The sequence below is a fragment of the Chiloscyllium plagiosum genome, chromosome 32 (genome assembly GCF_004010195.1).
Source record: "Chiloscyllium plagiosum isolate BGI_BamShark_2017 chromosome 32, ASM401019v2, whole genome shotgun sequence".
Taxonomy (NCBI): Eukaryota; Metazoa; Chordata; class Chondrichthyes; order Orectolobiformes; family Hemiscylliidae; genus Chiloscyllium; species Chiloscyllium plagiosum.
This window is the reverse complement of record NC_057741.1, coordinates 34,465,516-34,492,889: the sequence shown is the minus strand read 5'-3', so window position 1 is coordinate 34,492,889 and position 27,374 is coordinate 34,465,516. Positions and strand designations below refer to the sequence as shown.

The 27,374-nt window shown below is 43.4% G+C and overlaps 1 protein-coding gene across 2 annotated transcripts in view; it reads right to left on the bottom strand.

The window, feature by feature from the left end:
• grid2 (glutamate receptor, ionotropic, delta 2) overlaps positions 1-27,374 on the bottom strand; it is a 979,554-nt gene that overhangs the window by 335,663 nt on the left and 616,517 nt on the right. For both annotated transcript variants that reach the window (XM_043674401.1, XM_043674402.1), the window contains exon 3: positions 3,212-3,496. In XM_043674401.1, the coding sequence (XP_043530336.1) occupies positions 3,212-3,496 (285 nt within the window). The remainder of the gene's footprint in view (positions 1-3,211; positions 3,497-27,374) is intronic.

Here is a 27,374-nt window from a genome sequence, read left to right as displayed (position 1 = left end):
CTCCCCACCCCCACCCTCCTCTAGCTTATCTCTCCATGCTTCAGGCTCTCTGCCTTTATTCCTGATGAAGGGCTTTTGCCTGAAACGTCGATTTTGCTGCTCGTCGGATGCTGCCTGAATTGCTGTGCTCTTCCAGCACCACTGATCCAGAGTTATTGTATTGAAACCTGGCGTTAGAATCCTGGGTGGTTATTCCTGGTATTGTTCTGGCAAACTGCAACAATTTAAAGTGACTTTCCTGACTTAGATCAGCACAAAGTGGGAATAAACTTTAGATTTTTCTACTGTGCTTGGCTCAGTTGTCCACTGAGTTTATGAAATGAGTTGTCAAAGCATTTATTTTTAACTTAAGAGCTTTATTTTCAGGCTTTGGATTCAATTTCATAACTTTTCTAGTGATATTTAAAATCACAACTACCTGGATTACTAATCCATAATTATAGCCAATGTACTGCCATATCCCTCACAGTCCAATAAACATTCATACTTAATAATATTTCATTTGCAGTTGTGTCTTAAAATCCAATGAACTACCATCTCATGAATGTAAAGTATGGTTGTCACGAAGAGTGCATTTTGGTTTATAACATCGCCATATACAAAACTAATGGGGAGGAAAAGACTAGTTGATTCATCTACCCTGTACTAGGATGGCTGGAACAACAGAATTGGACACTGAATTCTCCATTGTGTAATCTCTTGCGAGGGACAAAAACATTCAGAGTGAGAAGTCCTAGAACCCCATAATGTGAACAATCCTTTGGAAAATTACACTCCAACCGCTTCCCCCCCAACAACACCCCCCAACCCCCACCGAGCAAAAGCAGTCCAGAAGATCACGTGGATCAAATATTAACCACAAAGATGTGATTAATATCCAAATCAGGATCTGGTCCATTTGGCTCATGACAGTAGAGGGTCAGTGCTCACCACTCCAGCTAGCAATATCTCAAGGAACCCAGCTCTCCATGTGACGTGAAGAAGTGTGTGTGGGTATTCGGTACAGGATACCCTGACAACATCCAGCAGTATTATGAAGATCTGGTCTCCCATAGTTAACTTGTTGTGTCAAACAATGACAACACTGGTATCAAGAAGGGCTTATGCCCGAAACGTCGATTCTCCTGTTCCCTGGATGCTGCCTGACCTGCTGCGCTTTTCCAGCAACACTTTCAACACTGGTATCTACCTAACAAGCTGGAAAATTGGCCAAGGTATTGCCTATCCATAACAAACAGGACAAATCCAATCTTACTGTTCTCTGCCTGATTATCCTGTTTCCAATCATCATTGAAGTGAGGAGCGGCATCACTGAGATTGCTCTCCAGTTACAATTCTTACACAATAACCTACTTACTGATATTCAGCTTAGATTCTACCAATGTTACCGGTCTTCAAATTTTATTACTAGCTTTGACCAAATGTGGAAAAATTAGCTGAATTCCAGACGTGAGGGAAGAGGGGCTGCCCTTAATATTGTTGCAGCATTTGACTTAGTATGACATCAAGCAGACTTGGAGAAAGTGAGGACTGCAGGTGCTGGAGATCAGAGTCGCAAGTGTGGTGCTGGAAAAGCACAGCAGGTCAGGCAGCATCCGAAGAGCAGGAGAATCAATGTTTCGGGCATGAGTCCTCTTGATGAAGGGCTTATGCCTAAAACGTCGCTTCTGCTGCTCCTCTGATGTTGCCTGACCTGCTGTGCTTTTCGAGCACCACACTATCGAGCAGACTTGGTAAAGCGGCAGCCAATGGAATAAAGGATAAATTCTCTACTGGGTGGTGTCAGAGGATGATGACTGTAAGTTTTGAATGTCAGATATCTCAGTCACAGAACATCACAGCAGAGGTTTCTCCGTGAGGTGTTCAGTTCCTTCATCAATCGCTTTCACTCCAGCATAAGGTTAGAAATTGGGATGGTCAATGATGAGTGTACCATGTTCAAACCCTTCACTTGACGAAGAAGCAGCACTCCAAAAGCCAATGAGTTCAAAGAAGCCCTGTGGACTATAACCTCATGTTGTGTGACTTCTGACAATGTTCAAGACCATTCAAAAAACATCCCAGGCCATGACCATGTGCAGTCAAATCCCACAAAGATTGAGACTTGGGCTAATAAGTATCAAATAATATTCGCATCACACAAATGTTGGCCAGTAACTATCACCAACAAGACAAAGTCTCACCATCTCCCCAAGACATTCAATGACATTGAGATCACTAAATCTTTCTATTGCAATCATCCTGTGGTTACCATTGACCAGGAAGTTAACTGGAGAGACAATTTGAATACTGTGGCCCAGAGACATGAAGTTCTATATTGAGTAAGTTATTTCCTTCTACCTAATGCCTGGCCACCATCTGCAAAGGACAAGTTAGGAGTATCGTGGAATATACCCTCCACTTACCTTTATGATTACAGTTCCAACCATATTCAAGATACTTGTTTCATTCCAAGACAGATTTGTCCATTTGATCAACATCCCATCTACCACCTTAAATGGTTCACCCCACACATCAAGGGAGGACAGTGTGTACCATCTGCACGATGTACTGCAGGAACTCACCGAGCATCCTTTGACAGCATCCTCCAAACCTAAGACCGCTCTAGCACTTAGAAAACAAGGGTGCCATTCAATCATAAAGTCATATAGATGTACAGCATGGAAGCAGACCCTTTGGTCCAACTTGTCCTAACCTAATATCCTAACCTAATCTAGTGCCATTTGCCAACACTTGGACCATATCCTTCTAAGCCCATCCTATTCATATACCCATTCAGATGCCATTTAAAGGCTGCCAATTGTACAAGCCTCCACCACTTCCTTTGGCAGGCATCATCCAGATGCATTGGAAAACTGTGACCTTCAATTCCACTCAGTCATGCATTGCCACTAATCTACATCACTAATCCTTCGATGAAAATGAAGGAACTCCTTCCCTAACAGCGTTGTGGTCTCCCTCTACCTCAAGCACAGGCTCAAATAATGGATGGAATGGAATTAAAAGTGAGCGTAGCCAGTGATGTTCAAATCCCATGAACAGATAAAAATGAGAACTGCTTAACATCCAAATATTCTTACTCTTAGACAGTTCAAACTTACATCCCCTGTTCCTCCTCACCTGTTAAATTGGAATAATCAAAGGTCCAATTCTCCATAATAACTAAAGTGAAGGAAAGCCACATTATTTTACAGTATATGTTACTACTTACCATATTCGCTGTCATAGAAAATGATGAACTTTTGCCAGGCAAATTCTGAGATGACTTGGAGAATGACTTCATTCAGATACACTGGTGGCCGGACATAGAGAGTGTAGTTATCATTCCTGCTGGTCCTACTGAGGCCACAGCCACTCCTTGGCGATCCAGACGTTGTTCGTTGTATATAGAGGTGTGGGATGTGCATGGCGTCTGACAACGATTGGAGGGATCCAGCTGACATGCAGCCAACGGAGCTGACGAGGGCCAAAATGCCTTGGTTCATCAGATCACACGCTGGAATAAAACACAGAGAAAAGATGTGGTGAACCAGGCAGCTCATTTCTGACGTTCCTTCAACTAAGAACAAACAGCTTGCATATTTCAGAATGAAACAGCGCTTATCTCTGCACAGAAAAGGTATCAAACAAAATTGGCATTAAGTTGCATCAGGGATACATCACTGAAAGGTTGACCAAAGAGATAAGATACTAAGGAGCATCAAAGGGTTGAAGGAGGGAACAGAGCTTGGGCATGTACAGTTTCCTTTATTCATCCATGGGATGTGGACATTCCTGACTGGGCCAGCATGTATTGTCAATCCCCAGTTACCCTTGAGAAGGTGGTGATGAGCTGCCTTTTTGAACCGCTGCAGTCCATTTGGTGCAGGCACACCCATAATGCTTTTGGGAGGGAGTTGCACAACAGTCAATGGTACACAGACAAAAGTCACGGATGAGTAAGAGACCAGAATAAAAAGAGAGCAGGGAAATATTCGATTAAATGCATAAAGAATTGGCTTCCCTGTCCTTTCTCTTCAAAACATAATCATTTTCATATTGAGAAAATGAAACAGTTCAGTAATAATGTTCAGTTGAGGAAAGACAATTCATGGGTTATCCGTTGAATCAACTGTGACTGTTGCAGTAATTTTGTTTATCAATTATCTGTACTCCCAAATTCGATTTATATTCCTCTTATCAATCTTTCAGTCAATCTCCCAGGCTGCTGTTAGAAAAAAAATCAAACATTCATGGAACTGTAGTTAAAGGAGGAGGCCATTCAGCCCCTCAAAGTCTGTGTTACCAGTCAATGAGGTCATGGCTAATATGCTTTTCCACTTATCATTTAATACTTTGCATCAACAAAAATGGGCAGTCTCAGATTTAGAATTAATTATTGATCTAGTGTCAATTCACATTTGCAAATGTCAGTGCCAATTTTAAACCACCCCTTGCATGTTGAAGTATTTCTGAAAGAATTGATTCTGAGGACATTCTTTTCCCTTGAGGTTCAAGACCCTGACAATGGAAACAAACTTGTGAACACCAGACAACTGAAGCTATATTCCCAAAGGCAACAGGCTCATGCATATGGCCCATTCTAAAATCCCAGCTGTCGAAACACCAAGCACTGTTCTCTCGGGAGATATGGGTGCCCCCTTCAGGGATATCAGAGCACATGTGAGGAATAAGCAAGCCATTCTTGAACTGATCCTTGATTGTGGTACCAATGGATAACCCACAATCTGGAATGGTTTAAAATGTGGCACAGTCACAGTCTGGAGAACGGATGTCGGATTGGCAACTAGCAGAAAGTGAGGTTTGCAGATACTGGCGATCAGAGTCGAGAGTGTGGTGCTGGTAAAGCACAGTAGGTCAGGCAGCATATGAGGAGCAGGAGAATCAACGTTTTGAGCATAAGCCCTTCATCAGGAATGAGGCTTGTGAGCTGAAGGGGTGGAGAGATAAATGGGAGAGGAGTGGGGTTGGGGGAAGGACCACCCCATGGCCAAACACTAACTCTCCCTCCCACTCCACCAAAAACATGCAGGTGCTGGACCTCTTCCATCAACAAACCCTAAGCACCTGACACCTGGAGGAAGAACGCCTCATCTTACGCCTTGGGACCCTCCAACCATACAGGGTTAATATGGATTTTACCTGTCTCCTCATTTCCCCTCCCCCCACCTTATCCCAGATCCAACCCTCCAACTCAGCACCGCTCTCATGCCCTGTCCTACCTGTCCACCTTTTTTCCCACCTATCCATGCCACCCACCCCTCTGACCTATCACCTTTATCCCCATTTACCTGTCGCACTCTCAGCCACAATCCCCCCAAGCCCAATGGCCCCCCCTCCTATTTATCTCTCAGCCCCTTTGCTCACAAGCCTCATTCTGATGAAGGACTTATGCCTGAAACATCAATTCTCCTGCTCCCTGGATGCTGCCTGACCTGCTGTGCATTTCCAGCACCACACTCTCGAATCAGATTGGCAACTATCTACCTCTCAGCTCACCATCTGGCTCAGGACAGTGGGTGTGTTCCTGATGCTGCTGGCAGTAACAGTCAGAAGGTTGGCAGCCCCATTGGAGGAGGTGGGTGCTAGTGAGACAAGTGAATGAGCACGAGGTGCCATCGGAGGTGTGAAACTAATTAAACAGTTTAGAGAGGGGAAGGCAGACAGCTCCTTGTAGCAGAAGCTCATGCTGCTTGTTGGAAGGTTTGCATCATTGAACCAGCTTTTGATGCTAGATGTCCCCTCTCAAGGATTGGAGCTTTCAGTTCTTCTTGGAGTTGCTTGTCGCCCCACACTGCGGTTGTGTATTTTATATGTTTGACTGGGTTCAGAGCTCTACGGAGGTAACATTACCTTTTAAATGTGCTCAAACTTTATTTATAGTGTTGCAAAATGAATACTCCATGTGTCTGCTGTTTTAGCTGCCTGCTCTTCCAGGTAACTCCTGCAGCTTGTTTATTTCTCTCTGAGTCAACACCCAGGCTTACCCAATCAAGCACACTGTGCAGACAGCATTAACTAGACTCATGTAGTCAAACATGGAACAATAAAACCATTGTGCACTACAGATCGTGCTGCAACATCATCACCAATTGGGATCAGAATTACTTACAACTGACTGACTGCCTGCCTTTAAGGAACAGGCATTAATCCTTTACTCAAGCCCCTCTGACAAATCTCACCACCAACAGATTGGTGTTGGGAAGGCACTTTCCCAAAGTTCCTTCCTCTGTTCCTAGCATTCCGCCTCCACTCTCACTCATGGGCATGGAATGAAAAATACAGCCTTACAATTCAGGTTATTAATCCCATTCCTAGATTTCTTAGGGAGCAGAAATAGATTTTCCCTGTGTGTTAAAGGGGTGTAAATTGCCCAGTGGGTATTATCACTGGACTATTAATCCAGGGATCTGGTTAATATTCGGGGAATCTGGGTTCGCAGCAGATGATGGAATTTGAATTTAATAAAAATCTGGAGTCGAATGATCACCATGAAACCATTGTCAATTGTTGGGGGAAAAGAAAGTATCTGGTTTACTAATGTCCTTTCGGGAAGAAAACTGCTGTCCTTCCCCAGTCGGGCCTACATGTGACTTCAGACCCAGATCAATGTGGTTGATTCTTAACTGTCTTCCAGACAACTAGAGATGGGCAATAAATGCTGAACTGGCCATCCTGTGAATTAAACCCTTTAAGTTCCCCTTTATATCTTGAAAACTGGTGCAATTGTCCTTTAACTTCAGTTTAATCTAAATTAGTCGCTGCTTGAAACTCCCATTTGGGAGTCCAGGTATCATTCAAGCTGGTCTTTGCACTGTAAAACTAGACTGGGAAAATAGCAGCATCATGCAGCAAGTTCTACCTGAGCACTGGTAGTGAATATGAATGGGAAGTTATTCATCCCAGCTCCCATCCAATAAAGTCACCAGATCATAAGGCTGTTCTCTTTTTCAAGACTGCTGGTTGGTTAACCGGAGGGTCACTACATCTCAGATTGGTGGGAGGTGGGAGAGGAGAAGAGGGAGAGAGCAAGAGAGAGAGAGATAAAGAGAGAGAGAGAATCCTTTACAGTAACTCAGCTGGTATGGGGGTGAACCCTTACTATTGGTGTCACTCTGCATTATACCAACCATCCGTCATGCCAAATGAGTGAACTTATCCCCACCACAAACTGAGCTCCTGACCAGTGTACTGAGAACCAAAGAAAATAATTGCACAGGTTTAATATGCAGATACCATATCTTGGGCTGCAAATGAGTTCCTGCCAGTGCTGTGACTGTTCAGAATTAGTGGCTATGTACAGATCAAGTTCAGAAGTATTGGCTGTGTGCAGATCCAGTTCAGAGTTAGTGGCTGTGTGCAAATCCAATTCCTGACGCGGCAAGTATGAATCAATTGCAGTCTAACTCTACAGCATAAGGTTTCAGTAAGTGAGATTGCAGAGCACAAGGTCATGCATGGGGTCGAGGTGATTAACAGAAACACAGAGTCGAACTATATCATGACAGATTTGATTATAGCTGAGTCTGGAAGAGAAGCAAAAAGGAAAGCAAAACCTATTATTCATTCGAATGGAAAGAAGTAAAATGGAATATATCAGTTGGTAGCTTTCTTATCAGATTCAAATCCCACACCAGAGACTTGACTACATAATCTCTGTGATGGAACTTATGTGTAGTAGTGAGGGAGTTCTGTGGATGTGAGTTTGCTCACTGAGCTGGAAGGTTTGTTTTCAGATGTTTTGTCACCATATTAGATACCATCATCAGTGAGCCTCTGGTGTAGCACTGGTGTTAGTGACCAGTTTCTATTTATGTGTTTAGGTTTCCTTGGGTTGATGATGTCAGTTCCTGCAGTAATGTCATTTCCTGTTCTTTTTCTCCAAGGGTGGCAAATGGGGTCCAAGTCGATGTGTTTGTTGATAAACTTCCGGTTGGAATGCCATGCTTCTAGGAATGTCTGTATTTGGCCTGTCTTAGGAGGGGTGTGTTGTTCCAATTGAAGTGGTGTACTTCCTCCCCTGTATGTAAGGATACTAGTCAGAATGGGGCATGTCTTTTTGTGGCTAGTTTGATGTTCATGTATCCTGGTGGCTAGTTTTTTTCCTGTTTGTCCAATGTAGTGTTTGTTACAGTTCTTGCAAAGTATTTTGTAAATGACATTAGTTTTGTTTGTTGTCTATATAAGGTCTTTAGCTGCTGTTTTAGTGTGTTGTTGCGTTTGTGGGCTACCATGATGCCAAGGGGTCTGAGCAGTCTGGCAGTCATTTCTGAGACGTCTTTGATGTAGGGAGGAGTGGCTAAGGTTTCTGGATGCATTTTGCCTGATTGTTTGGGTTTGTTGCTGAGAAATCTGCAGACTGTGTTCATTGAGTACCCGTTCTTTTTTGAAAACACTGGACAGATGATTTTCCTCTGCTTTTCATAGTTCCTCTGTGCTGCAGTATGGGTGACGCGTTGAAATAATGTTCTAATGCAGCTTCAATTGAGAGAATTCCTAGAAGCATGGCATTCCAACCAGAACTCTATAAGGAACACATCAACTTGGACCCCATTTACCATCCTCTGAGAAAAAGAACAGGAAATGACATCACCACAGTGAATGACATTACCACAGGAGATAACTCAAGGAAACCTTAACACATAAATAGAAAGCGGATCACTAACACCAGCACTTCATCGGAGGCTCACTGATGATGTTACCCAGCATGGTGATGAAACATCTGAAAACGAATCTTCCAGCTCAGCGAGCAAACTTACATCCAGAATTTCAACCTGAGCTACAAGAGAGTTTTGTATTGTTGCAAGTGGCAAAATGTGATGGTGGGGTGTTCAACCAAGGCCCTAATAGACACTCAGGGAGATGCACAAAATCATTCAAAGTTACCGTTTGAGGAACTGGACCATTTTCCTGGTGTTGTCTGGAATACTTTTTGTTCAACTGGCATCACAAAACAGAATATCTAGTTATTTATTTTATTGCTCTAGCACCAAGCTTTCTAAATTACAAAAGGGACTATAGGAGTATTTAATTATGTGTATCAATGCATAGGGTTGGTCTTAGTTTGTGAGTGGCATAATAAAAATACAATTCTTTCCTATTACTCACTCCTAGACAAGAGAAAGATAGGATCAAGAAGGTCTTCAAAACATGGTGTCACAGTTGTCTCTCGAGGTTTGGGACTATCTAACACCCAACACCCTCAAAGTTTTCCAATTTAGTGCCCACTGTGTCCAGTGATGGAGATGACACTGGGAAAGGATGAAGAAAGTGTTCAGTCAGCTGACCAGTCCAAATTGTTGTGCAAAATGAGAACAGCAATGGGAAAGTCTAAATTGTTTCCTGTCAAAATGGCCTCAGAAACCATTTACTGTTTCACCTTCCCATTAAAACTTGGGGCACAGGATGGGAGCGGAGGTGGCAATGTACTTAACACTATACTTTTCAGGGTGTAGGTTTGCTCGCTGAGCTGTAGGGTTGATATCCAGACGTTTCGTTACCTGGCTAGGTAACATCATCAGTGGCGACCTCCAAGTGAAGCGAAGCTGTTGTCTCCTGCTTTCTATTTATATCTTTCAGCACCTGTTTTCTTAAACATTCATGTAGGAAGTACAGTTGTTCGCGGGTGGAACTCTCTCGGATGGCATTCCCTTCCCATCTTCGGGCAAGTTGTAGCGTGTTGCGCCCGTAGGCTTTTGCAAGGTTTGTGAAGGTTTGTAGTTGAAGACTTGGAGGTCGCCACTGATGATGTCACCTAGCCAGGTAACGAAACGTCTGGATATCAAACCTACAGCTCAGCGAGCAAACCTACACCTTAAATCTCAACCTGAGCTACAAACCTTCACAAACCTTGCACTATACTTTTCATTTGTCACATTTTAACGGATTTTTCCAGAAAGCAGCTGAACAAAAAAATACAGTGAGTCTCGACACCAATGTGTCAGCTCATGATTTGGACTTCGCCTACAGCTCAGTGAGCAAACCTACACCTTAAATCTCAACCTGAGCTACAAACCTTCACAAACCTTGCATACACTTTTCATTTGTCACATTTTAACGGATTTTTCCAGAAAGCAGCTGAACAAAAAAATACAGTGAGTCTCGACACCAATGTGTCAGCTCATGATTTGGACTTCGGGCAGAACTTTCAACAAGCAGTCCATAGACACTGCTCACAGCAAACAGAATCTATTCACTCAACAAACAGGAGAGGGAGACTTCCGGTAAATGTAACATTATTCCTCATGCAAAATGCAGCAAGTTAAGGTTGTTACAGGATAGGATGGGGCGCATTAAATCAATCTTAGTCACTTCCACGAGTGCAACCTCAACTTAAAACTGACAAGAGACTTGAGCAGTGGTGCTGGAAGAGCACAGCAATTCAGACAGCATCCGATGAGCTTCGAAATCGACGTTTCAGGCAAAAGCCCTTGAAGGGCTTTTGCCCGAAACGTCGATTTCAAAGCTCCTCGGATGCTGTCTGAATTGCTGTGCTCTTCCAGCACCACTGATCCAGAATCTGGTTTCCAGCATCTGCAGTCATTGTTTTTACCTAAGAGACTTGAGCAATCAGTTCTATTCTGGCCAGGAATTAAGGTGACACTAAAGCAGCCTTTAAAATGACCTGTGCAAAACTAAATTGACATGTCTGTAAGATTACCATTATCCTTGGTTATGAGTTGGGTTCTCTGTTATTAAAGCAATAAATTATATCCTAATTGAGACCGAGTTAAAAGTCTAAAAGAACACCAGCAGCAGCTATACTTCTCAATCTAATGCTCTAAAAGTTACAATCCTACTCTATAGAGATTTCTATATGTATGCAGCAAAAGAACTCTATCCTGAGAGGATTTTGTAACCCTTTGTGATGTTTGGTGATTAGAAGCACACTTTGGTTTCCATTATGCCTGGTACTTTTCCACATGTGAGTCTTGTGATGAAGGGCTGCAGAGTGAGTCAGTCTTTTCGAATCTTGTGTGTGGTGTCTGTTTCATCAGTTCAGGTTGATAGTGGGCTCAAACTACCTCAAAGCAATCGTTGCAGTTCATGCCTCTATTTCAGAAGAAACGAAACTCTGTAATATCATAGTGGAATTGTCAAAGAGCTGTGAAGAGAGGCAGGGGAAAACACACACGTTTTTGTCATTACATCTTCTGAACTGTTGAGATTATTGATGGTGATATGATCCCACCTCTAATAAAATGCCTGACTTTAACTCCTGTTAAAGGCAAATAATCTGCTTGGAAGGTCACGTAAGGCAAAGACCTCAGAGTTCAGTATGGCTCAATTTCTGGTGCCCTGTAACAAAACTGGTCAGATCTGATAGTTGCCAATCTACTGACTGGTGCAGTGTGCACATAAACCCTTGGGTGAGTTTGGGGGGGGGCTGGAATTAACTGTCCTCATCCTGTTGCCTTTTTAGACAGTATCATACCTGCCTTCCCCCTTGCTGGACTGTGACAGTGTAACATGGAATGGAAACCCAATGTGCCAAGGAACTATCCACCTCAGTCCCATGACCCTGTTGCAAAGCATGTGATTCTGACCAACTCCTGTGATGCTGGCCCCTAGGGGTTGTAACTGAGAGTAGCACCAAAATGGATGATGGAAAGACACAGTGTTAGAAAATCACTTGAATATTGTACAAGTCTTCTGACATGACCTTGACTGAGGTAAATTTAATCTCATTCCCCTTCTTGACATGTCTGTAGCCTTTGATACAGTCTTTCACGCATCCTCCACCTCTGCAACCTTTTCACTGATGTTCTTCTAAGTTTTCTTATTCACTCTCTTCTGTTTTATCTTGGTCAGAAAATCACGGAAACAATAAATATTCCTGTTCTTGGATAGGGAGTACGTCGCTTAGGAAACAAGGACAACTTCCCTCATCCTGACTGGTGAGCCTGTGGAATTCTCTAGCATAGAATGTGGTCAAGGCCAAAACATTGAATGTCTTCAAGAAAGAGTCAGTTACAGATCTGAGGACTAAAGGCATCAAATGCAGAAAGTGAAAACAGGGTATTGGAGTTTGATGATCAGCCATGGTCATATTGATTTAAAGTCAGTGAGCTTTAATACAGAAGACGTGTACTCCAGAACTTTCAGCTCCCCTAGCCAAGCTCTTCCAGTGCACGTACAACGCTGGCATCTACCTGACAATGTGGAAAATTGCCCAGGTTTGTCTTGTATGCAAAAAGCAGGACAAATCCAACCTGACCAGTTACCAGTCCATCAGTCTACTCTTGATCGTCTGTAAAGTGATGGAAGGTGTCATCAACAGTTCTATCAAGCAGTGCCTCTTCAGCAATAACCTGCTCAGTGATGCCCAGTTTGTGTTCCACCAGGGCCACTCAGCTCCTCAGCTCATTACAACCTTCGTTCAAACACAGACAAAACAGCTGAAATCCAGAGGTGAGGTGAGAGTGACTGCCCTTGACATCAAGGCTGAATTTGACTGAATATCATTAAGGAGTCCTAAAAAACCTGGAATCAGGAGCAAACTCTTTGCTGGTTGGACTCATAACTGGCACGAAGGATGATGATGGTGGTTGCTGGAAGTCAGTCATCTCAGCTCCAGGACATCTCTGCAAGAGTTCCTCAGGGTAGTGTCCCAGGCCTGTCCATCTTCAGCTGCTGCATCAATGACTTTCTCTCCATCATAAGGTCAGAAGTGGGGATGTTTGCCAATGATTGCACAATGTTCAGCATCATTCATGACTCCTCAGGTACTGATACAGTCCATGCTCAAATGCATCAAGATCTGAACAATATCCAGGCTTGGGCTGACAACTGGCAAGTAACATTTGTGCCACAAAAACACCAAGCAATGAACATGTCCAATAAGAGACAATCTGACCACCATTCATTGATACTCAATGGTGTTACCATCATTTCATCCCCCACAATCAACACCCTTAGGACTTCCATTTACCAGATATTCAACTGGACTTGCCAAATAAACACAGTGATAACAAGAGCAGGTCAGAGGCTAGGTATACTGCAGCGAATATCTCACCTCTTGATTCCCCAAAGCCTGTCCACCATCTACAAGGCACAAGTCAGGAGTGCAATGGAATACTCCCCATAAGCTCCAATAACATCCAGGACAAAATAGTCAGCTTGATTAGCACTACATCCATAATCATTCACTCCCTCCATTGCCGACGCTGAGTAGCAGCAGTGTGTACTGTCTACAAGCTGCACTGCAGAAATTGACTAAAGATCCTCAGATAGCACCTTCCAAACCCACAACCACTTCCATCAGAAGGGCAATGGCAGCAAGTACGTGGGAACACCACCATCTACAAGTTGCCCTCCAAGCCACTCGGTTGACTTGGAAATATATCACTGTTCTTTCACTATTGTGGGGTCAAAATCTCCCTCAGGGTCAATCTACAGCATATTGACTGCAGCGGTTCAAGAAGGTAGCTCACTACAACCTTCTGAAGTTCTACTAAGGGTGGACAATAAGCATTGGCCCATCCAGCGGTGCCCATGTCTTATGAGTGAATAAAAGAAAGCAAACTGGAAGGGCTACTACTGTTCCTACTTTCTCTCTCTGAGTGGAAATCCAGCCACCAGGAGAAGGCCTTGCTACCTGACCGGAAATTTAAACACAAATAAACATAAAGAAATAAATAAGTAGACCAAAGAATGTTGCAAAATGGCAAGTTATGATGAAGGCCATTTGAACAATTACTAAATTCCTAGTAGATATACTTATTCCCAGCAAAAAATTGCCAAACTCTTTTGGATGCCAACCTAGAGTTTATAAGTTCTTGATGCCCTTACAGTTCCAATTCAAAATCAGGCTCACTTTTAACCTGCAATGAACCTCAAACACTTCTAATGGATAGCAAGAAGTTTCAAAACAGCCCAACTGCAAGAGGAACAATGGACCATTAGTAATAGCTAATTGCTACATGAGGATGTACAGGTTTGTGTGAGCAAGATTCAGTCCAGTCAATTCTCAGTGTGAGACTTGTGCAACTCGGAAAGCTATTTAGAAATTAGACAAAGTATGGGCAGCAAATAAAGCGCTCAATCCTCATTGTATTGAAATGGAACAGGATGGACATTTTCTCGTTGAATAAAACCTGCAAGCATCACTGTCTACTTTTTCTTGTTGAATGAGTGCATCTAAGAAACGGTGTTGATGACCTGACAGCAGCAAATGTGGAATTGGACAAAATACAGAAAAATAAGTTGTCTTGTAGCCCTATCGGTCTGCACAAAACAGCTTGATCTTTGACAAGTGTATTTTTCACTGCCCTCAGGCTGCAATGTTGTAGGTGATGGGGGCGTGATTTCAGCAGTCAGCTGTGAGGATAACAAAAGCTCCAATGAACAGTAACAAAAGCAAAAAGGTCTTGAAGCACATGTCAAACATACTGACACCCTGCAACATAAAGGAAAGAATTATTAGTTGCACAGGTTAAATGAGACTCCTCAGTAGTAAATGCACTTCAAAATATCTGTAACAAATTTTGTTTCCCGTGATAGAGTTGTGTAAATGGAAAAGTCTTATAATATTCATGACCTTTGAAACCGTTACAGGCTCTGGAAGAAACATTTCTCACACATTGCGCCAAGTCTGGCATTTGCAATGTGAGACTAGTAGGTTAATGTTACAGGTCCCACAAGTAAATGAGGAATCTCTGCTGACAGTTCAGTGTAGTCATTTGGAGTTGCTGCTTTATATAGGGTTCAAATGTTTGGATTAGGAGTTTATCCAGGGCACTCCCTGACCTCTCAATGGGATTTAAATAACATGTACCAGAGAGGTGCTGGACTGGAGGGTGGCTAATGTGGTGTCATTATTTAAGAAAAGTAAAAAGGAGAAAACAGGGGACTGTCGACTGGTGAGCCTGACCTCAGTGGTGGGTAAGATTATTGGAGGGAAGTCTGAGAGACAGGACTTAAAAGTGTTTGGAAAGGCAAGAACAGAGTATGATTTGGAGGTCCTGGTGTTGGATTGGGGTGTTGGAAGTTAAAAATCACACAACCCACCAGGTTATAGTCCAACAGGTTTATTTGGAAACATTAGCTTTCAGAGCACTGCTTCTTCATCAGGTGGTTGCTAAGACCAGCGCTCCGAAAGTTAGTACTTCCAAATAAACCTGTTGGACTATAACCAAGAACAGATTAGAAATAGTCAACAAGGTTTTGTACATGGGAAATCATGTCTCATTAAATTGATTGAAGATTCTTGAAGAAATGACAAAGAAGATTGATGAAGGCTGAGTGATGTACCTTGTCTACATGGACTTCAACAAGGCGTTCAACAAGATTCTACATGGTAGACTAATTAGCAAGTTAGATCACGTGGAATTCAGGGAGAGCTAGCCATTTGGATGCAAAATTGGCTTAAAGGTAGGAGACAGAGATTTTTTTCTGGACTGAAGGCCTGTGACCAGCAGATTGCCACAAGCATCAGTAGTGAGTCCACTGATTTTTGTCATTTATATCAATGATTTGGATGTGAATATAGGAGGAATGGTTAGTAAGTTTGCAAATTACATGAAAGCTGGAGGCATAGTGGACAGCGAAGAAGGTTACCTCAGTGTACGATAAGACCTTGACAAGATGGGCCAATGGGCTGAGGAGTGGCAAGGGGGAGTTTTATTTAGGTAAATGTGAGGTGCTGCATTTTGGAAAGGCAAATCAGGGCAGGACTTATACCCTTAATGGTAAGATCCTGGGGCATGTTGCTGACCAAAGAGGCCTTGAATTCCTTGAAAGTTGAGTCACAGGTAGACAGGGCAGTGAAGAAGGGACTTGGTATGTTTGTCCTTATTGAACACTGCACAGGAGTTGGGGTGGGGGGGAGCAGGGGGAGGCGGGGGGGGACAATTTAAAGGAAATGTGCACATTTTCTAGACAGAGGGTGGTAGGTGCCTGGAACATACTGCCAGGGGAGGTGATAGAAGCAGATACAATAGCAACATTTAAGAGGCATTTAGACAGACACATAAACATGCAGGAAATACAGGGATAAGGATCATGTTCAAGCAGATGGGAAGTGAACCACATGCAGGCAGACGGGATTAGTTTAGAATGGCACCATGGTCAGCACAGGCACAGTGGGCCAAAGGGTCTGATTCACTGCTGTACTGTTCTATATTCTATAGTACTGGCTGACATTTATTTCTTAATCTATATCTGTAAAACAAGTCATCTGGTCATTTATCTCTTTGCTATTAATGGGAGCTTGCTGATTGCAAATTGGCTGTCACATTTCCCAAAATTACACCAACAATTTCACATTAAAAATGCCTCAACAACTCCGAAAGTACTTTGAAATTTTCTGATATTGTGTTGAAACATTACATATATATTTGCATTTTTCTCTCTCTCTTCCGGTGACAAATGAGAGCCTTCTGACTTTTATTCTGTGCCTTTTTTTTGTGCTGTGGAGCACAAAACTCCCTTACAGCAGCAGGAACCCAGGTTCGATTCCGACTTCAGGCGACTGTCTACATGGAGTTTGCACATTCTCCCCGTGTCTGTGTGGGATTCCTCCGGGTAGTCCAGTTTTCTCCCACAGTTCAAAGATGTGCAGGTCAGGTGAATTGGTCATGCTAAATTGCCCATAGTGTTAGGTGCATTAGTAAGGGGTAAATACAGCGTAGGGGCATGGGTCTGGGCGGGTTGCTCTTTGGAGGGTCGGTGTGGACTTGTTGAGCCAAATGGCCTATTTCCATACTGTCGGGAATCTAATCTAATCTAATTTTCCCATTCAATAAAGAATTTTCTCAACAAAATAGGGGACAGCTATTTATTCTTTTATTCTTTCAGGGCGATGCCTTGACCAATCAGAGTCAACCTGCCGAGTTTGAAATTTGAACAAAGCCTGACTGTTAACTATCAATCATCACTAACTGGCGCATTCGCCATGGCAATGCCTTCACCAATTAGATTCATCTTTGTGCTCTCATAAGTGTTTGTTTTCCTTTTATGCTGGCATTATTTCAAATCCTCCTGACGAGTGTAAAATAAGAAGCTTTGACAGAGCATGTGTTTTCTCAGTAATATTCAAAGAATCTTTCCATCATTTCTGCTTGCCACTGATGTTTTATGCCCTTGAATTTCTCTGTGCACCCCTCCAGTTAATTTCTGTTTGAAGTTATATTGAATGCTTGAGATTTTGTGAGAAATTATGTCCATTAACTGTTATGTAGAGTGTCTAGCAACGTGGCAATCCAATGGTCACGTTCCTCATTCCTAGTAATCCAAAGGCTTCAACTAATGACAAAATATCAAGAGTTCAAAGCCAATAATGACAGTTAGGGAACTCAAAATCTAACTAACTAAATAAACCAAGCCATGCTGCAAAGTTAGGGAACATGTGCCAAACCTGAGAGAGCTGTCCTACAGATCAGCCAAGCAACTGCTTGATGTAGTCATATAATCTTACTTAAAAACACTTCAGAGTCTTTCATCAGTAAGATTTGTCCTGTTCTCACCAACAGCTCAGAAGCACCAGTGTCAGGACACACAGTTGGAAGCTCTGGCCCAGGAGTTCTCAACTCTGGCCCAGACCCATGGCTTCAAATCAAAAATGCTTAAGGAAACCTTGAGCTAATCACCGTCTACTCCTTCCCTCAGCTGATGAATCAGTCTTCCTCTAATAAAAGTAAAACACTGCAAACAATCTGAAATAGAGACAAAATGTGCTGAAAAAACTCAACAGATTTGGACTCGAAATATTTCCTCTGTCTCTCTCTCTCTCTCCACACATGCTGCCAGACCTGCTGAGTTTCTCCAGCATTAACTGTTTTTTAAAATCATATTGAATACCATAAAACGGAGGGGGGTAAAGGTGCAAAGTATAACCTGGTTTGAGGATATCAATATCCATCACCGTGAGGTGATCATTGCCACTGAACAAGCTGACAGGTCCTAACGACAGAAGCAGGGTTCGCAACTGGCAGTGAGGGAGGAAACAAGAGGGAAAAATGTTCTTAACCTCATCCCCACCAACCTTACCCCTGCAGGTGCATCTGTCCATGAGCAGGATGGATAGAGTAGATAGGGTGAAGCTGACTCAAGAATGAGAAGGCATAGATTTAAATGGGTGTGGAAACAAAGCAAGGGCGATGTCAGAAAATACTTTTCATTACAGCAAGTTGTTCAGATTTGGAATGCATTGCCTGGGAATTGAGGTGGAGACAGGTTTGATTCAGGCATTCATTGGGTGGCTTTTCAGATAGTAATGGTATGCAGGGATATGGGGAAAAGGCAGGAAATTGGCACTAGAAGATGGGTCTGTTAAAGACATGATGGGCTGAATGGCTTCCTTCAGCATTGTAATAATTCAGTGATTCTGTATTGGTAACAGCAATGCATGTACACTCTTGTGGAGACAAATTCCTGCTTCTCACCACCTGATGTATAGTACTAGCAAATAAATCCAAAACATATCTAGTGGTTAAATTATGAATGATCACAGCCCCAACATCATCATCCAGGACAAAATAATTTCTCAACTGGCACTTTATCAACCATTTTAACATTCACTTCCTTGATCATTGGTGCATTGTGTCTAAAGTGTTACACCATCTTCAAGATGCACATCAGTAACTCGCCAAAGATTCTTCAACCAAAACCTCCAAACAACCAATGACCTCTGGCAGCTAGAAGGACAAGGGGAACTGATCCCTGTTCCAATGTCCCTGCACAAGATCACCACAATCTTCGGGTTCCCTTCCAAATCACACACCATTCTGACTTGGAAACACATCACCATTCCTTCATTGTTAAAATCTTGGTATTCCAACAGCAATGTGGGCATACCAACAGAGAAGGAAGTTCATCAACACCTTCCCAGAGGGGAAAACAAATAGTAAAAAACTGGTGAATAAATGTACTATCATCTCATTATCAGGTACACAAGATGAGTTGGACTAATTTGTGAGCATTTTAATGCTGGCCTAGCCAGCAATCTCCACATCCAGTCAATTAAATAAAGTGTAGAGTCATAGAGCCATATAGCACGGAAACAGACTCTTCGGTCCAACCAGTCCATGCTGACCATAATCTCCAACTAAACTAGTCCCATCTGCCTGCTCCTGGCCTATATCCTTCCAAACCTTTCCTACTCAATAGAGAATACGTTTTCAATTTTTTAAAAGTGTTAATAGTTTGCATCATTTAAGTTTAATCATCTCCCGATTGTCAAACACACAAAGTTTTTTTTATAGTTCCAAATCATTGTAGACACAAAAGATATAATTGAGTTTAAACATGCTAAAGCAATAACACAATTTACCAACTTTACTGAACATGGGGCACTGGAGATCACTTTCACAACTTGAAATGCAACCAATAAGTCAAACCTCTCTCACACACAATATGATTGAATTATAGCAGACAACAAGGGAAAGACAAAAAAAAGATAAATAACTGCAGAACTAATCATATTCTCCCATTGACAAACCAGCAATATTTGAAAACAAAATGAGTAGCTTTTGTTAAATTCTCTCAGCGTACATTTTCACTCCATCAAAATGAAATGGACAAAAATTGCAGAAAGCTGCAACACAAAGGGACTTGTACACGAAACACAGAAAACTTGCACTCCTGTGCAGCAGGGAATCAGTAAGGTGAATGGTGGTGACCCTTATTTCAAGGGGGATGGGGTATAAGGGTAGGTAAGTCTTACTGCAACTGTACAAGGTTCTGGGGAGACCACATCGGGAGTACTATGAGCAGGTTTGGTCCCCTTAAGAAAAGCTATCATTTATTTAGAGGCAGGTCAGAGAAGGTTCACCAGGATGATCCCCAGTATGGGGGGGGGGATTGTCTCATGAGCAAAGGCGAAACAGGTTGGGAATCCACTGGGGTCCAGGAGAACGAGACATGATCTCATTAAAACTCCTCAGCTCCTTCAGGGGTTTGATGGAAAGCCTTGTCTCATGGGAGAGTCTAGGACCAGAGGGCACGGTCTCAGAATATACTTAACACCAAGATGAGGTGGAATTTCATCTCTCGGAGGATATGGGAGTCTTGGGAACTCCTTGCTGCAGAGAGCTGTAGGGACAGAATCCTTGAGAACTGAGATAATTGTTGATTAGTTGGGAATCAACAGTTACAGGTAAAAAGTAGGAAAGTGGATGTGAGGAATGTCGGATCAGCCATGATCCTATTGCATGGTGGAACAGGCTCGAAGGGTTGGATCGCTGACACGTATTCCTTGTTCCTATGGTCTTATGGACACTGAATGTAGGTTTTTAAATGTAAGGTGGAGAGATGAGGACTTCTTTTGTTTAATAACGCATCATCAGGATATATAAGCTCCCTGCCAACCACAGCAAAATTGCAATGGTCAAAGGAAGAGCATAGAGAATAAGACCAGGCAATCAAATGGGTAAAAGTGAGGACTGCAGATGCTGGAGGTTAGAGTCAAGAGTGTGGTGCTGGAAAAGCACAGCAGGTCAGGCAGCATCAGCGGAGCAGGAGAGTTGCGTTCCGGGCAAAACCTCTTCATCCATTCCTGATGAAGGTCTTTTGTCCAAAACATTGATTCTCCTGCATAGTGGATCAAATGACCTCCTTTCAGTGTTACAATATGTAATGATTCTGAAATGTTCATTGTTAGATTGTTAGATGTTAGAAAACATAGATAGAAAAATGAAAATAAAATTCCACAAGGTATTATCTGAGGAGAGACAGGAAGAAGAATGTGAGGCGAGCAGATAAAGTACGGGCTGGGGCGAAGAATTAGAATGGATTGCCCAGGCTGGATCAGGGATAATATTGTAAATAGACCTCATTTTTGAACATGACGCAGTAGATGACAGCGTGGATAGGGAGAAGGCCAGAAACGATGTTGGGATGAAGAGTTTTGAATAGATTTGGAGTTAATGTTGGCTAAAGTACAAAATGGCTGGTATGAAAGGAGTTGAGGGCTGGTCTAGAGAAAACAAGTGTGGAATGTGCCTTGAACAGTATGGGGGTTGGAAATCAATGTTATTAGTAATGAAAAGACAAGAGGTTGAACAAGGTAATTCATCAACAGTTTCAACTTGAGCCAGAAGGCAATGCATTAAAGACCATTTCAGAGGCTTGGGCACATAATTCAGGTTGGCACTTCCACAGGACACTAGTGAAAACATTGCCATTCAGAGGAAATGTTCACCTCAAGCCTTGCTGCCTGACATGAAAAGTCCCATGGTACAATTTGCAGAAGAGCAGAGGGGTTCTTCCAGTACAGTAAAAACAAAGTACTACAGATGCTGAAATACAAACAGAAAATGTTGGAGAGACTCAGCAGGACTGGCAGCGAGAGAAACAGAGCTAATGTTTTAAATCTGATACAATTCTTAAGCCAAATGCAAACTGGGTGACCACTTTGAGGAAAAAAACAGGATTAATCTGACTTTCCAGTTGCTTGCTATTTCAGTACACCAGCCTGCTCTCGTACAAACGTTTCTGTCCAAGCTTTGAACAGAACAGTTTTGAAGAAGGATCTCTGGACCTGAAACGTTAACTCTGCTTTCTCTCCACAGATGCTGCCAGACCTGTTATTTCTAGTTATTTCTGATTTTGTTTCTGATTTCCAGCACCTTCAGTTCTTTGGTTTTTTTTGTTATGAAGTTAGGTTTGTGTCATACTTTTCAATTTCCCAATGTATCTTTTTTTAAAGAAAAAGTACTCTTGCACTGTGGAGTCACTGTAAAGGCCAATATTTCTTGCCCATCCTTAATTTTCCTTAAATGGTGATGATGAGCTGAAGCATGGCAGCCTGTTGGTATGGGTGCTTTTGCCACTGGATGGTGTATGGACCAACTTGCACACAGTGGCATTCCCATGTGCCTGCTGACCTTGTTCTTCCAAGTGGAAGAGATCACAGATTTGGAGGAAGCTGTCAAAGAAAACCTTAGTGCGTTGCAGATGGTACACACTGCAGCTATGATGCAGTTGGTGGCAGTGAGACTGAATTATCACATATGGTTACATTGCATGAACGCAATGGGGAAATCTGAAGGAAGCATCAATGATATTTCAATATTTACACTGGGTCTAGCATGTCCATTCCAGAATAGATACTCCTTTAAATAATTAATGATTCTTTTTTGCCACATATATCATGAAGATACAGTATTTTGTCATCACAATCCAGCACCATTTTGGGGTACAAAAAGAAATTACTTAAATGAGAAACTAAAACAGAAATGCTCAGCAGGTCTGGCAACAGAAATCAGAGCTAATGTTTCTCAGAACCTAGGTAAAAACAATGACTGCAAATGCTGGAAACCAGATTCTGGATTAGTGGTGCTGGAAGAGCACAGCAGTTCAGGCAGCATCCGAGGAGCAGTAAAATCAACGTTTCGGGCAAGAGCCCTTCATCAGGAATAAAAGGCTTTTGCCCGAAACTTCGATTTTACTGCTCCTCGGATGCTGCCTGAACTGCTGTGCTCTTCCAGCACCACTAATCCAGTTTCTCAGAACCTGTTGAGCTTTTCCAGCAGTTTCTGTTTCTGTTCCTGATTCCATGCATTCCACAGTTCTTTCCAGTTTTTACTTAAATGAGAGTTCATCTTCTATTCAAATTGGGTCTCAAGAATAGCTCCAGGTCTTCAGCAATGTGTTCCTGTCCTCAAGGCGCTCTGCTCTGGTAACAGCAATGACAACGCTGATGCCGCAGGAGACCCTGGCTCTTCTGCTGCCATCACCATGCCAACACTGCCAAGAGTCCAGGCTTTGGGTCTACTGCCGCAAGGAGTCCCCACTCTGGGCATTGTCACTGCCAAGAATCCAGGTTCTGGGCCTACTGCTGCTAGGAGTCCCCTCTCTGGGCATTGCCATTGTGAAGAGTCCAGGCTCTGGGCCTACAGCCAAACGGAGTCCTCTCTCCAGGCATTGCCACTACCAAGAGCCCAGACTCCAAGCTTACTGCCACTAGGAGTCCCTTCTCTGGGCATTGTCACTGCCAAATCCCCAGGCTCTGGCCCTATCACTGCCAGGAGACCCTTCTCCCAGCACTGTTACTGCCAAGCGTCCAGGCTCTGGGCCTACCCCTGCTAGGAAACCCCACTAGGAAACCTGATCCACGCCACCAACACTAAGACCACCTCAGCCCCCTCCCCAAAGACAAAGAAGGAAGAGAGAAAGACAAAAAGTACAGAGTGAAAAGGATGCTGCCAGCAATTAAACTGAGAAAAAAAAAGAAAATATAAAAAGGAAAAAGAATAGCAGTCAGCGTGGATAAGCCTCGGCAAAGGAATTGTGCATCACTATCAGCATGGACTCAACAAACTGCTCCAATCTTAATAAATATCACAGGAAAACTGTTAGCAGCTAGTATTAAATAAGATATAACAGGGTGCTTTGATTAAATTCATCATAAGTAGACACCGTCAAGATGGTTGTGTGAAGGAGCAATCACGATGGTCAGAGTGTTGGAGTTTTTGAGGAGGTAATGTGCTGTGGATAAAGGGATGGATTATAATAAACATAGTATTGTATCGAAATTCATTGTCACTTGTAATTCTGAAAATACAGTGGAAAGTTGCCATAATCCACCGCCATTTTAAATGCAGAAATTATAAAAAGAAATAATTAGGACGAAATTTGTTTTTTGTTCCCTTCACGGCTCCTGGGTTTCTGAATTGACTACAGGATAATATAGTCGAACACACAAGGAGAAAGCCCTTCCCTCCCTCCGCCACCCCCGCTGCTTCTACAAGCCCCTCAGGCAGGGGTCACCAAGCTGCCATAGACAGAGCCGAAGCTGCCGCATCATCTCCAGGAGAATGCAGAGGACCCACTCGGGTGGCAACTTCAATGCCATCTATCAGGCTGCTGCCATTCCAGCCTCCACCGCAGCCGGGAGACTGTCCCTATTCCCGAGGGCTGAGGGACCGTCCCAAATCCCGGGGACTGAGGGACTGCCCCAATTCCCGATGGCTGAGGGACTGTCCCAAATCCCGGGTACTGAGGGACCATCCCAATTCCGGAGGGCTGAGGGACCATCCCAATTCCAGGGGACTGAGGGACCATCCCAACTCCCAAGGACTGAGGGACCATCCCAAATCCCGGGGACTGAAGGACTGTCCCAATTCCCGAGGACTGAGGAACCGTATCCATTCCCGGACACCAAGGGACTGTCCCAATTCCCAAGGACTGAGGGACTGCCCCAACTCCCGAGGACTGAGGGACCATCCCAACTCCCGAGGACTGAGGGACCATATCCATTCCCGGTCACCAAGGGACTGTCCCAATTCCCGAGGATTGAAGGACAGTCCCAATTCCCGAGGACTGAGAGACCATCCCAATTGCCGAGGACTGAGGGACTGTCCCAACTCTCAAGGACTGAGGGACCATCCCAATTCACGGACATTGAGGGAGACGGTCCCAAATCCCGAGGACTGAGAGACCGTCCCAATTCCCGAGGACTGAGGGACTGTCCCAATTCCTGAGGACTGAGGGACCGTATCAATTCCCGGATACCGAGGAACTGTCCCAACTCCCAAGGACTGAGGGAATGCCTCAATTCCAGAGGACTGAGGGAACGTCCCAACTCCCAAGGACTGAAGGACAGTCCCAAATCCCGAGGACTGAGGGACCGTCCCAACTCCCGAGGACTGAGGGACCGTACTAATTCCTGAGGGACCATTGCAACTCCCAAGGACTGAGGGAATGTCTAAATTCCAGAGGACTGAGGGAATGTCCTAACTCCCGAGGACTGAGGGACCGTACCAATTCCTGAGGACTGAGGGACCATTTCAACTCTCAAGGACTGAGGGAATGTCCCAACTCCTGAGGACTGAGGGACCATCCCAATTCCTGAGGACTGAAGGACAGTCCCAACTCCCGAGGACTGAGGGACCGTACCAATTCCTGAGGACTGAGGGACCATTCCAATTCCCGAGGACTGAGGGACTGTCCCAACTCCCAAGGAATGAGGGACTGTACCAATTTCTGAGGCCTGCGGGACCATCCCAGCTCATGTGGACTGAGGGACCGTCCCAATTCCCAAGGACTGAGGGACTGTTCCAATGGAAATGGAATCACCCCTCTGCCTTCACTGACCCTGAAGCTTTGCGCAAGCCACAGTCTCCGTGGTCAGACCATATCCACTGCCGCAGCAGCTCCCCGCAGGCCCCCCCTGCCTGGGTCAACACAGCTGCAGAATGGAAGAAAGGAATTTGATATAAAAGATAAGTGAAGAAATAAATACAAGAAAGACGGATGCAGAACGAGAGCAGACAGGTCCAGGAATGTGAACAGTTCCGATCCCAGTGCCAATACCATCTTTTGTGACGTGTTCAACTCGAAATTCCAGAAGGCTTTGGATAAATTGCAAATTAAAAGGTTAATGTGGACAATAAAAACTCATTGTATCGTGGGTATATAGGCACGGATAGAAAATTGACTATCCAACAGGCAGCAGAGATTAGACATAAATTAGATTTTTCAGTGCCACTGGCATGAACACTAGAATTTCAACTGTTTACAATTTATATAAATGTCTTGGTTGAAGGGATGGAATGTACAGCTGCTGAATTTACTGATGATGCAAAGGTAGGCAGGAAAGGAAGTTGCACAAAGAACATAAAGAGGCCACATATACACATAGATAGGTTAATTGAGTGGGCAAAGATGTGGCAAATGAAGTACAAAGGATTAAAATGTGAAATTGTCCATTTAGCTGAAAAATAATAAATTAAAGCACTTTATCTAAGTGGTGAGTGATTGTAGAAATCTACTATGTAAAGAGGTCTGGGTGCCCTTGTGTATTAATCATAAAAGGTTAGTAAGTAGGAAGTAATGAGGAAAGCTGGAGAATTTTGTCATTTATCAAAAGGGGAACTGAATACAAAAGTTTGAAGGTTATGCTTCAGTTGTTCAGGGCGTTGGTGAGACCACATCTGGAGTACAGTCAGTTCTTCTGTAATGCGATGGTTGTGTTCTTGTGCAACCCTGTGTTTATAGAAAAATCACACTTTTTAAACAGTGCTTAAAGTGTTGGTGATGTAATCGCATTATAACCAACACGCGTTTGAAAATTTTGCACTTTAGAAACAGCATCCCCAATTCGCCAATTGCGTTACAGCGAATTCACGTTACCAAAACACGCATTATAGCAGAATGACCTGTACTCTGCACTACCATTGGTCACGTTAGTTAAGGAGGGATATAAACGCGTTGGAAGCAGTTCAGGGAAAGTTTCCCAAGCTAATACCTAGACTGAGAGGGCTGTTCCTATGAGGAAAAGATGGAGAGGCTTGGCTCATAGCCACAAGACTTTAAAAGAGTAAAAGGTGACTTAATTGAAGCATCGAAAATCCAGAGAACGATCAGAGGATGTATGTGAAGACCATCTTTCCTCTTGTGGAGAATCTAGAACTAGAGGATTCACTGTTTAAAAACTTGGGGTCTCCCAATTAAAACAGAACGGAAGGTGAACTTTGTTATCTTAGAAGATTGAGAGTCTTTGGAACTCTTTTCCTGAAAAGATGGTAGAAGCAAAGTCCTTGAATACTTTCAAGGGTTGTTGTTAAGCGAGAAGGTGAAATATTTCAGGACAGGCAGGATTGTGGATCTGAGGTTAGAATCTGATCAGCTGTGATCCTACTGAACAATTGAACAGGTGCAATGGGCGGAATGGCCTATTCAACTCCCATGATGGTGTGTTCATAAATCAGTAAACCATTAGCTTATTGGATTGAAGAGTTTGACAGTAATACTCTGAAAGTGGAACTCCAGTCAAACTTTTGGAGATTAGTATCACCTCACTGGCCCCCAACAAGTGGCTTCTAATTGCAAATCCAGCCCACGCCAAAGCATTTTCCTCCAAGTGATGCAAAGGCTGTAATCAGGGATTGCACCTCCCCTGCTGTGTCTTAATCATGGTTTTTACTTCAGCACTCAAATCAGAATCAGACATTTTTAGCACTTAACTAAAACTAGAAAAAAAAGCTGCTTTTCATTTTGCTGACGTTTCATTCTTATGGCCTGTCTTTCCTCCCATCAAATCCTGTGCAAAGCGCCAGACATCAATCATTGTGATTCTTTGTCAGTCTGATGTGTCCTCCCTCTGGGCTACTCTGCAAGGCTGGTGACTCTAGCCCTCTTGCAACAGGGCGGCGAATGTCTCAAAGCCTCTGATACCATTTTGCTGGGATGATTGGTATCAAAATCCGGACTGATAGTAACACATATGGGAAGGCACAGTCCACTTATGTCAAACCATGTTTCGAATTCTTTAATTACGTGTGAGAATTAAAATGACTCTGATTGACAGGATTTCAGGCAAAATCCAAACTGGGACTTGTGGCTGTACCACATGAATTGCAATGTTACGAAGAAAATAAATAATCACCAGCCTTTAGCATCACCCAAGTGGACAGGACAGGCCATTCAATGGC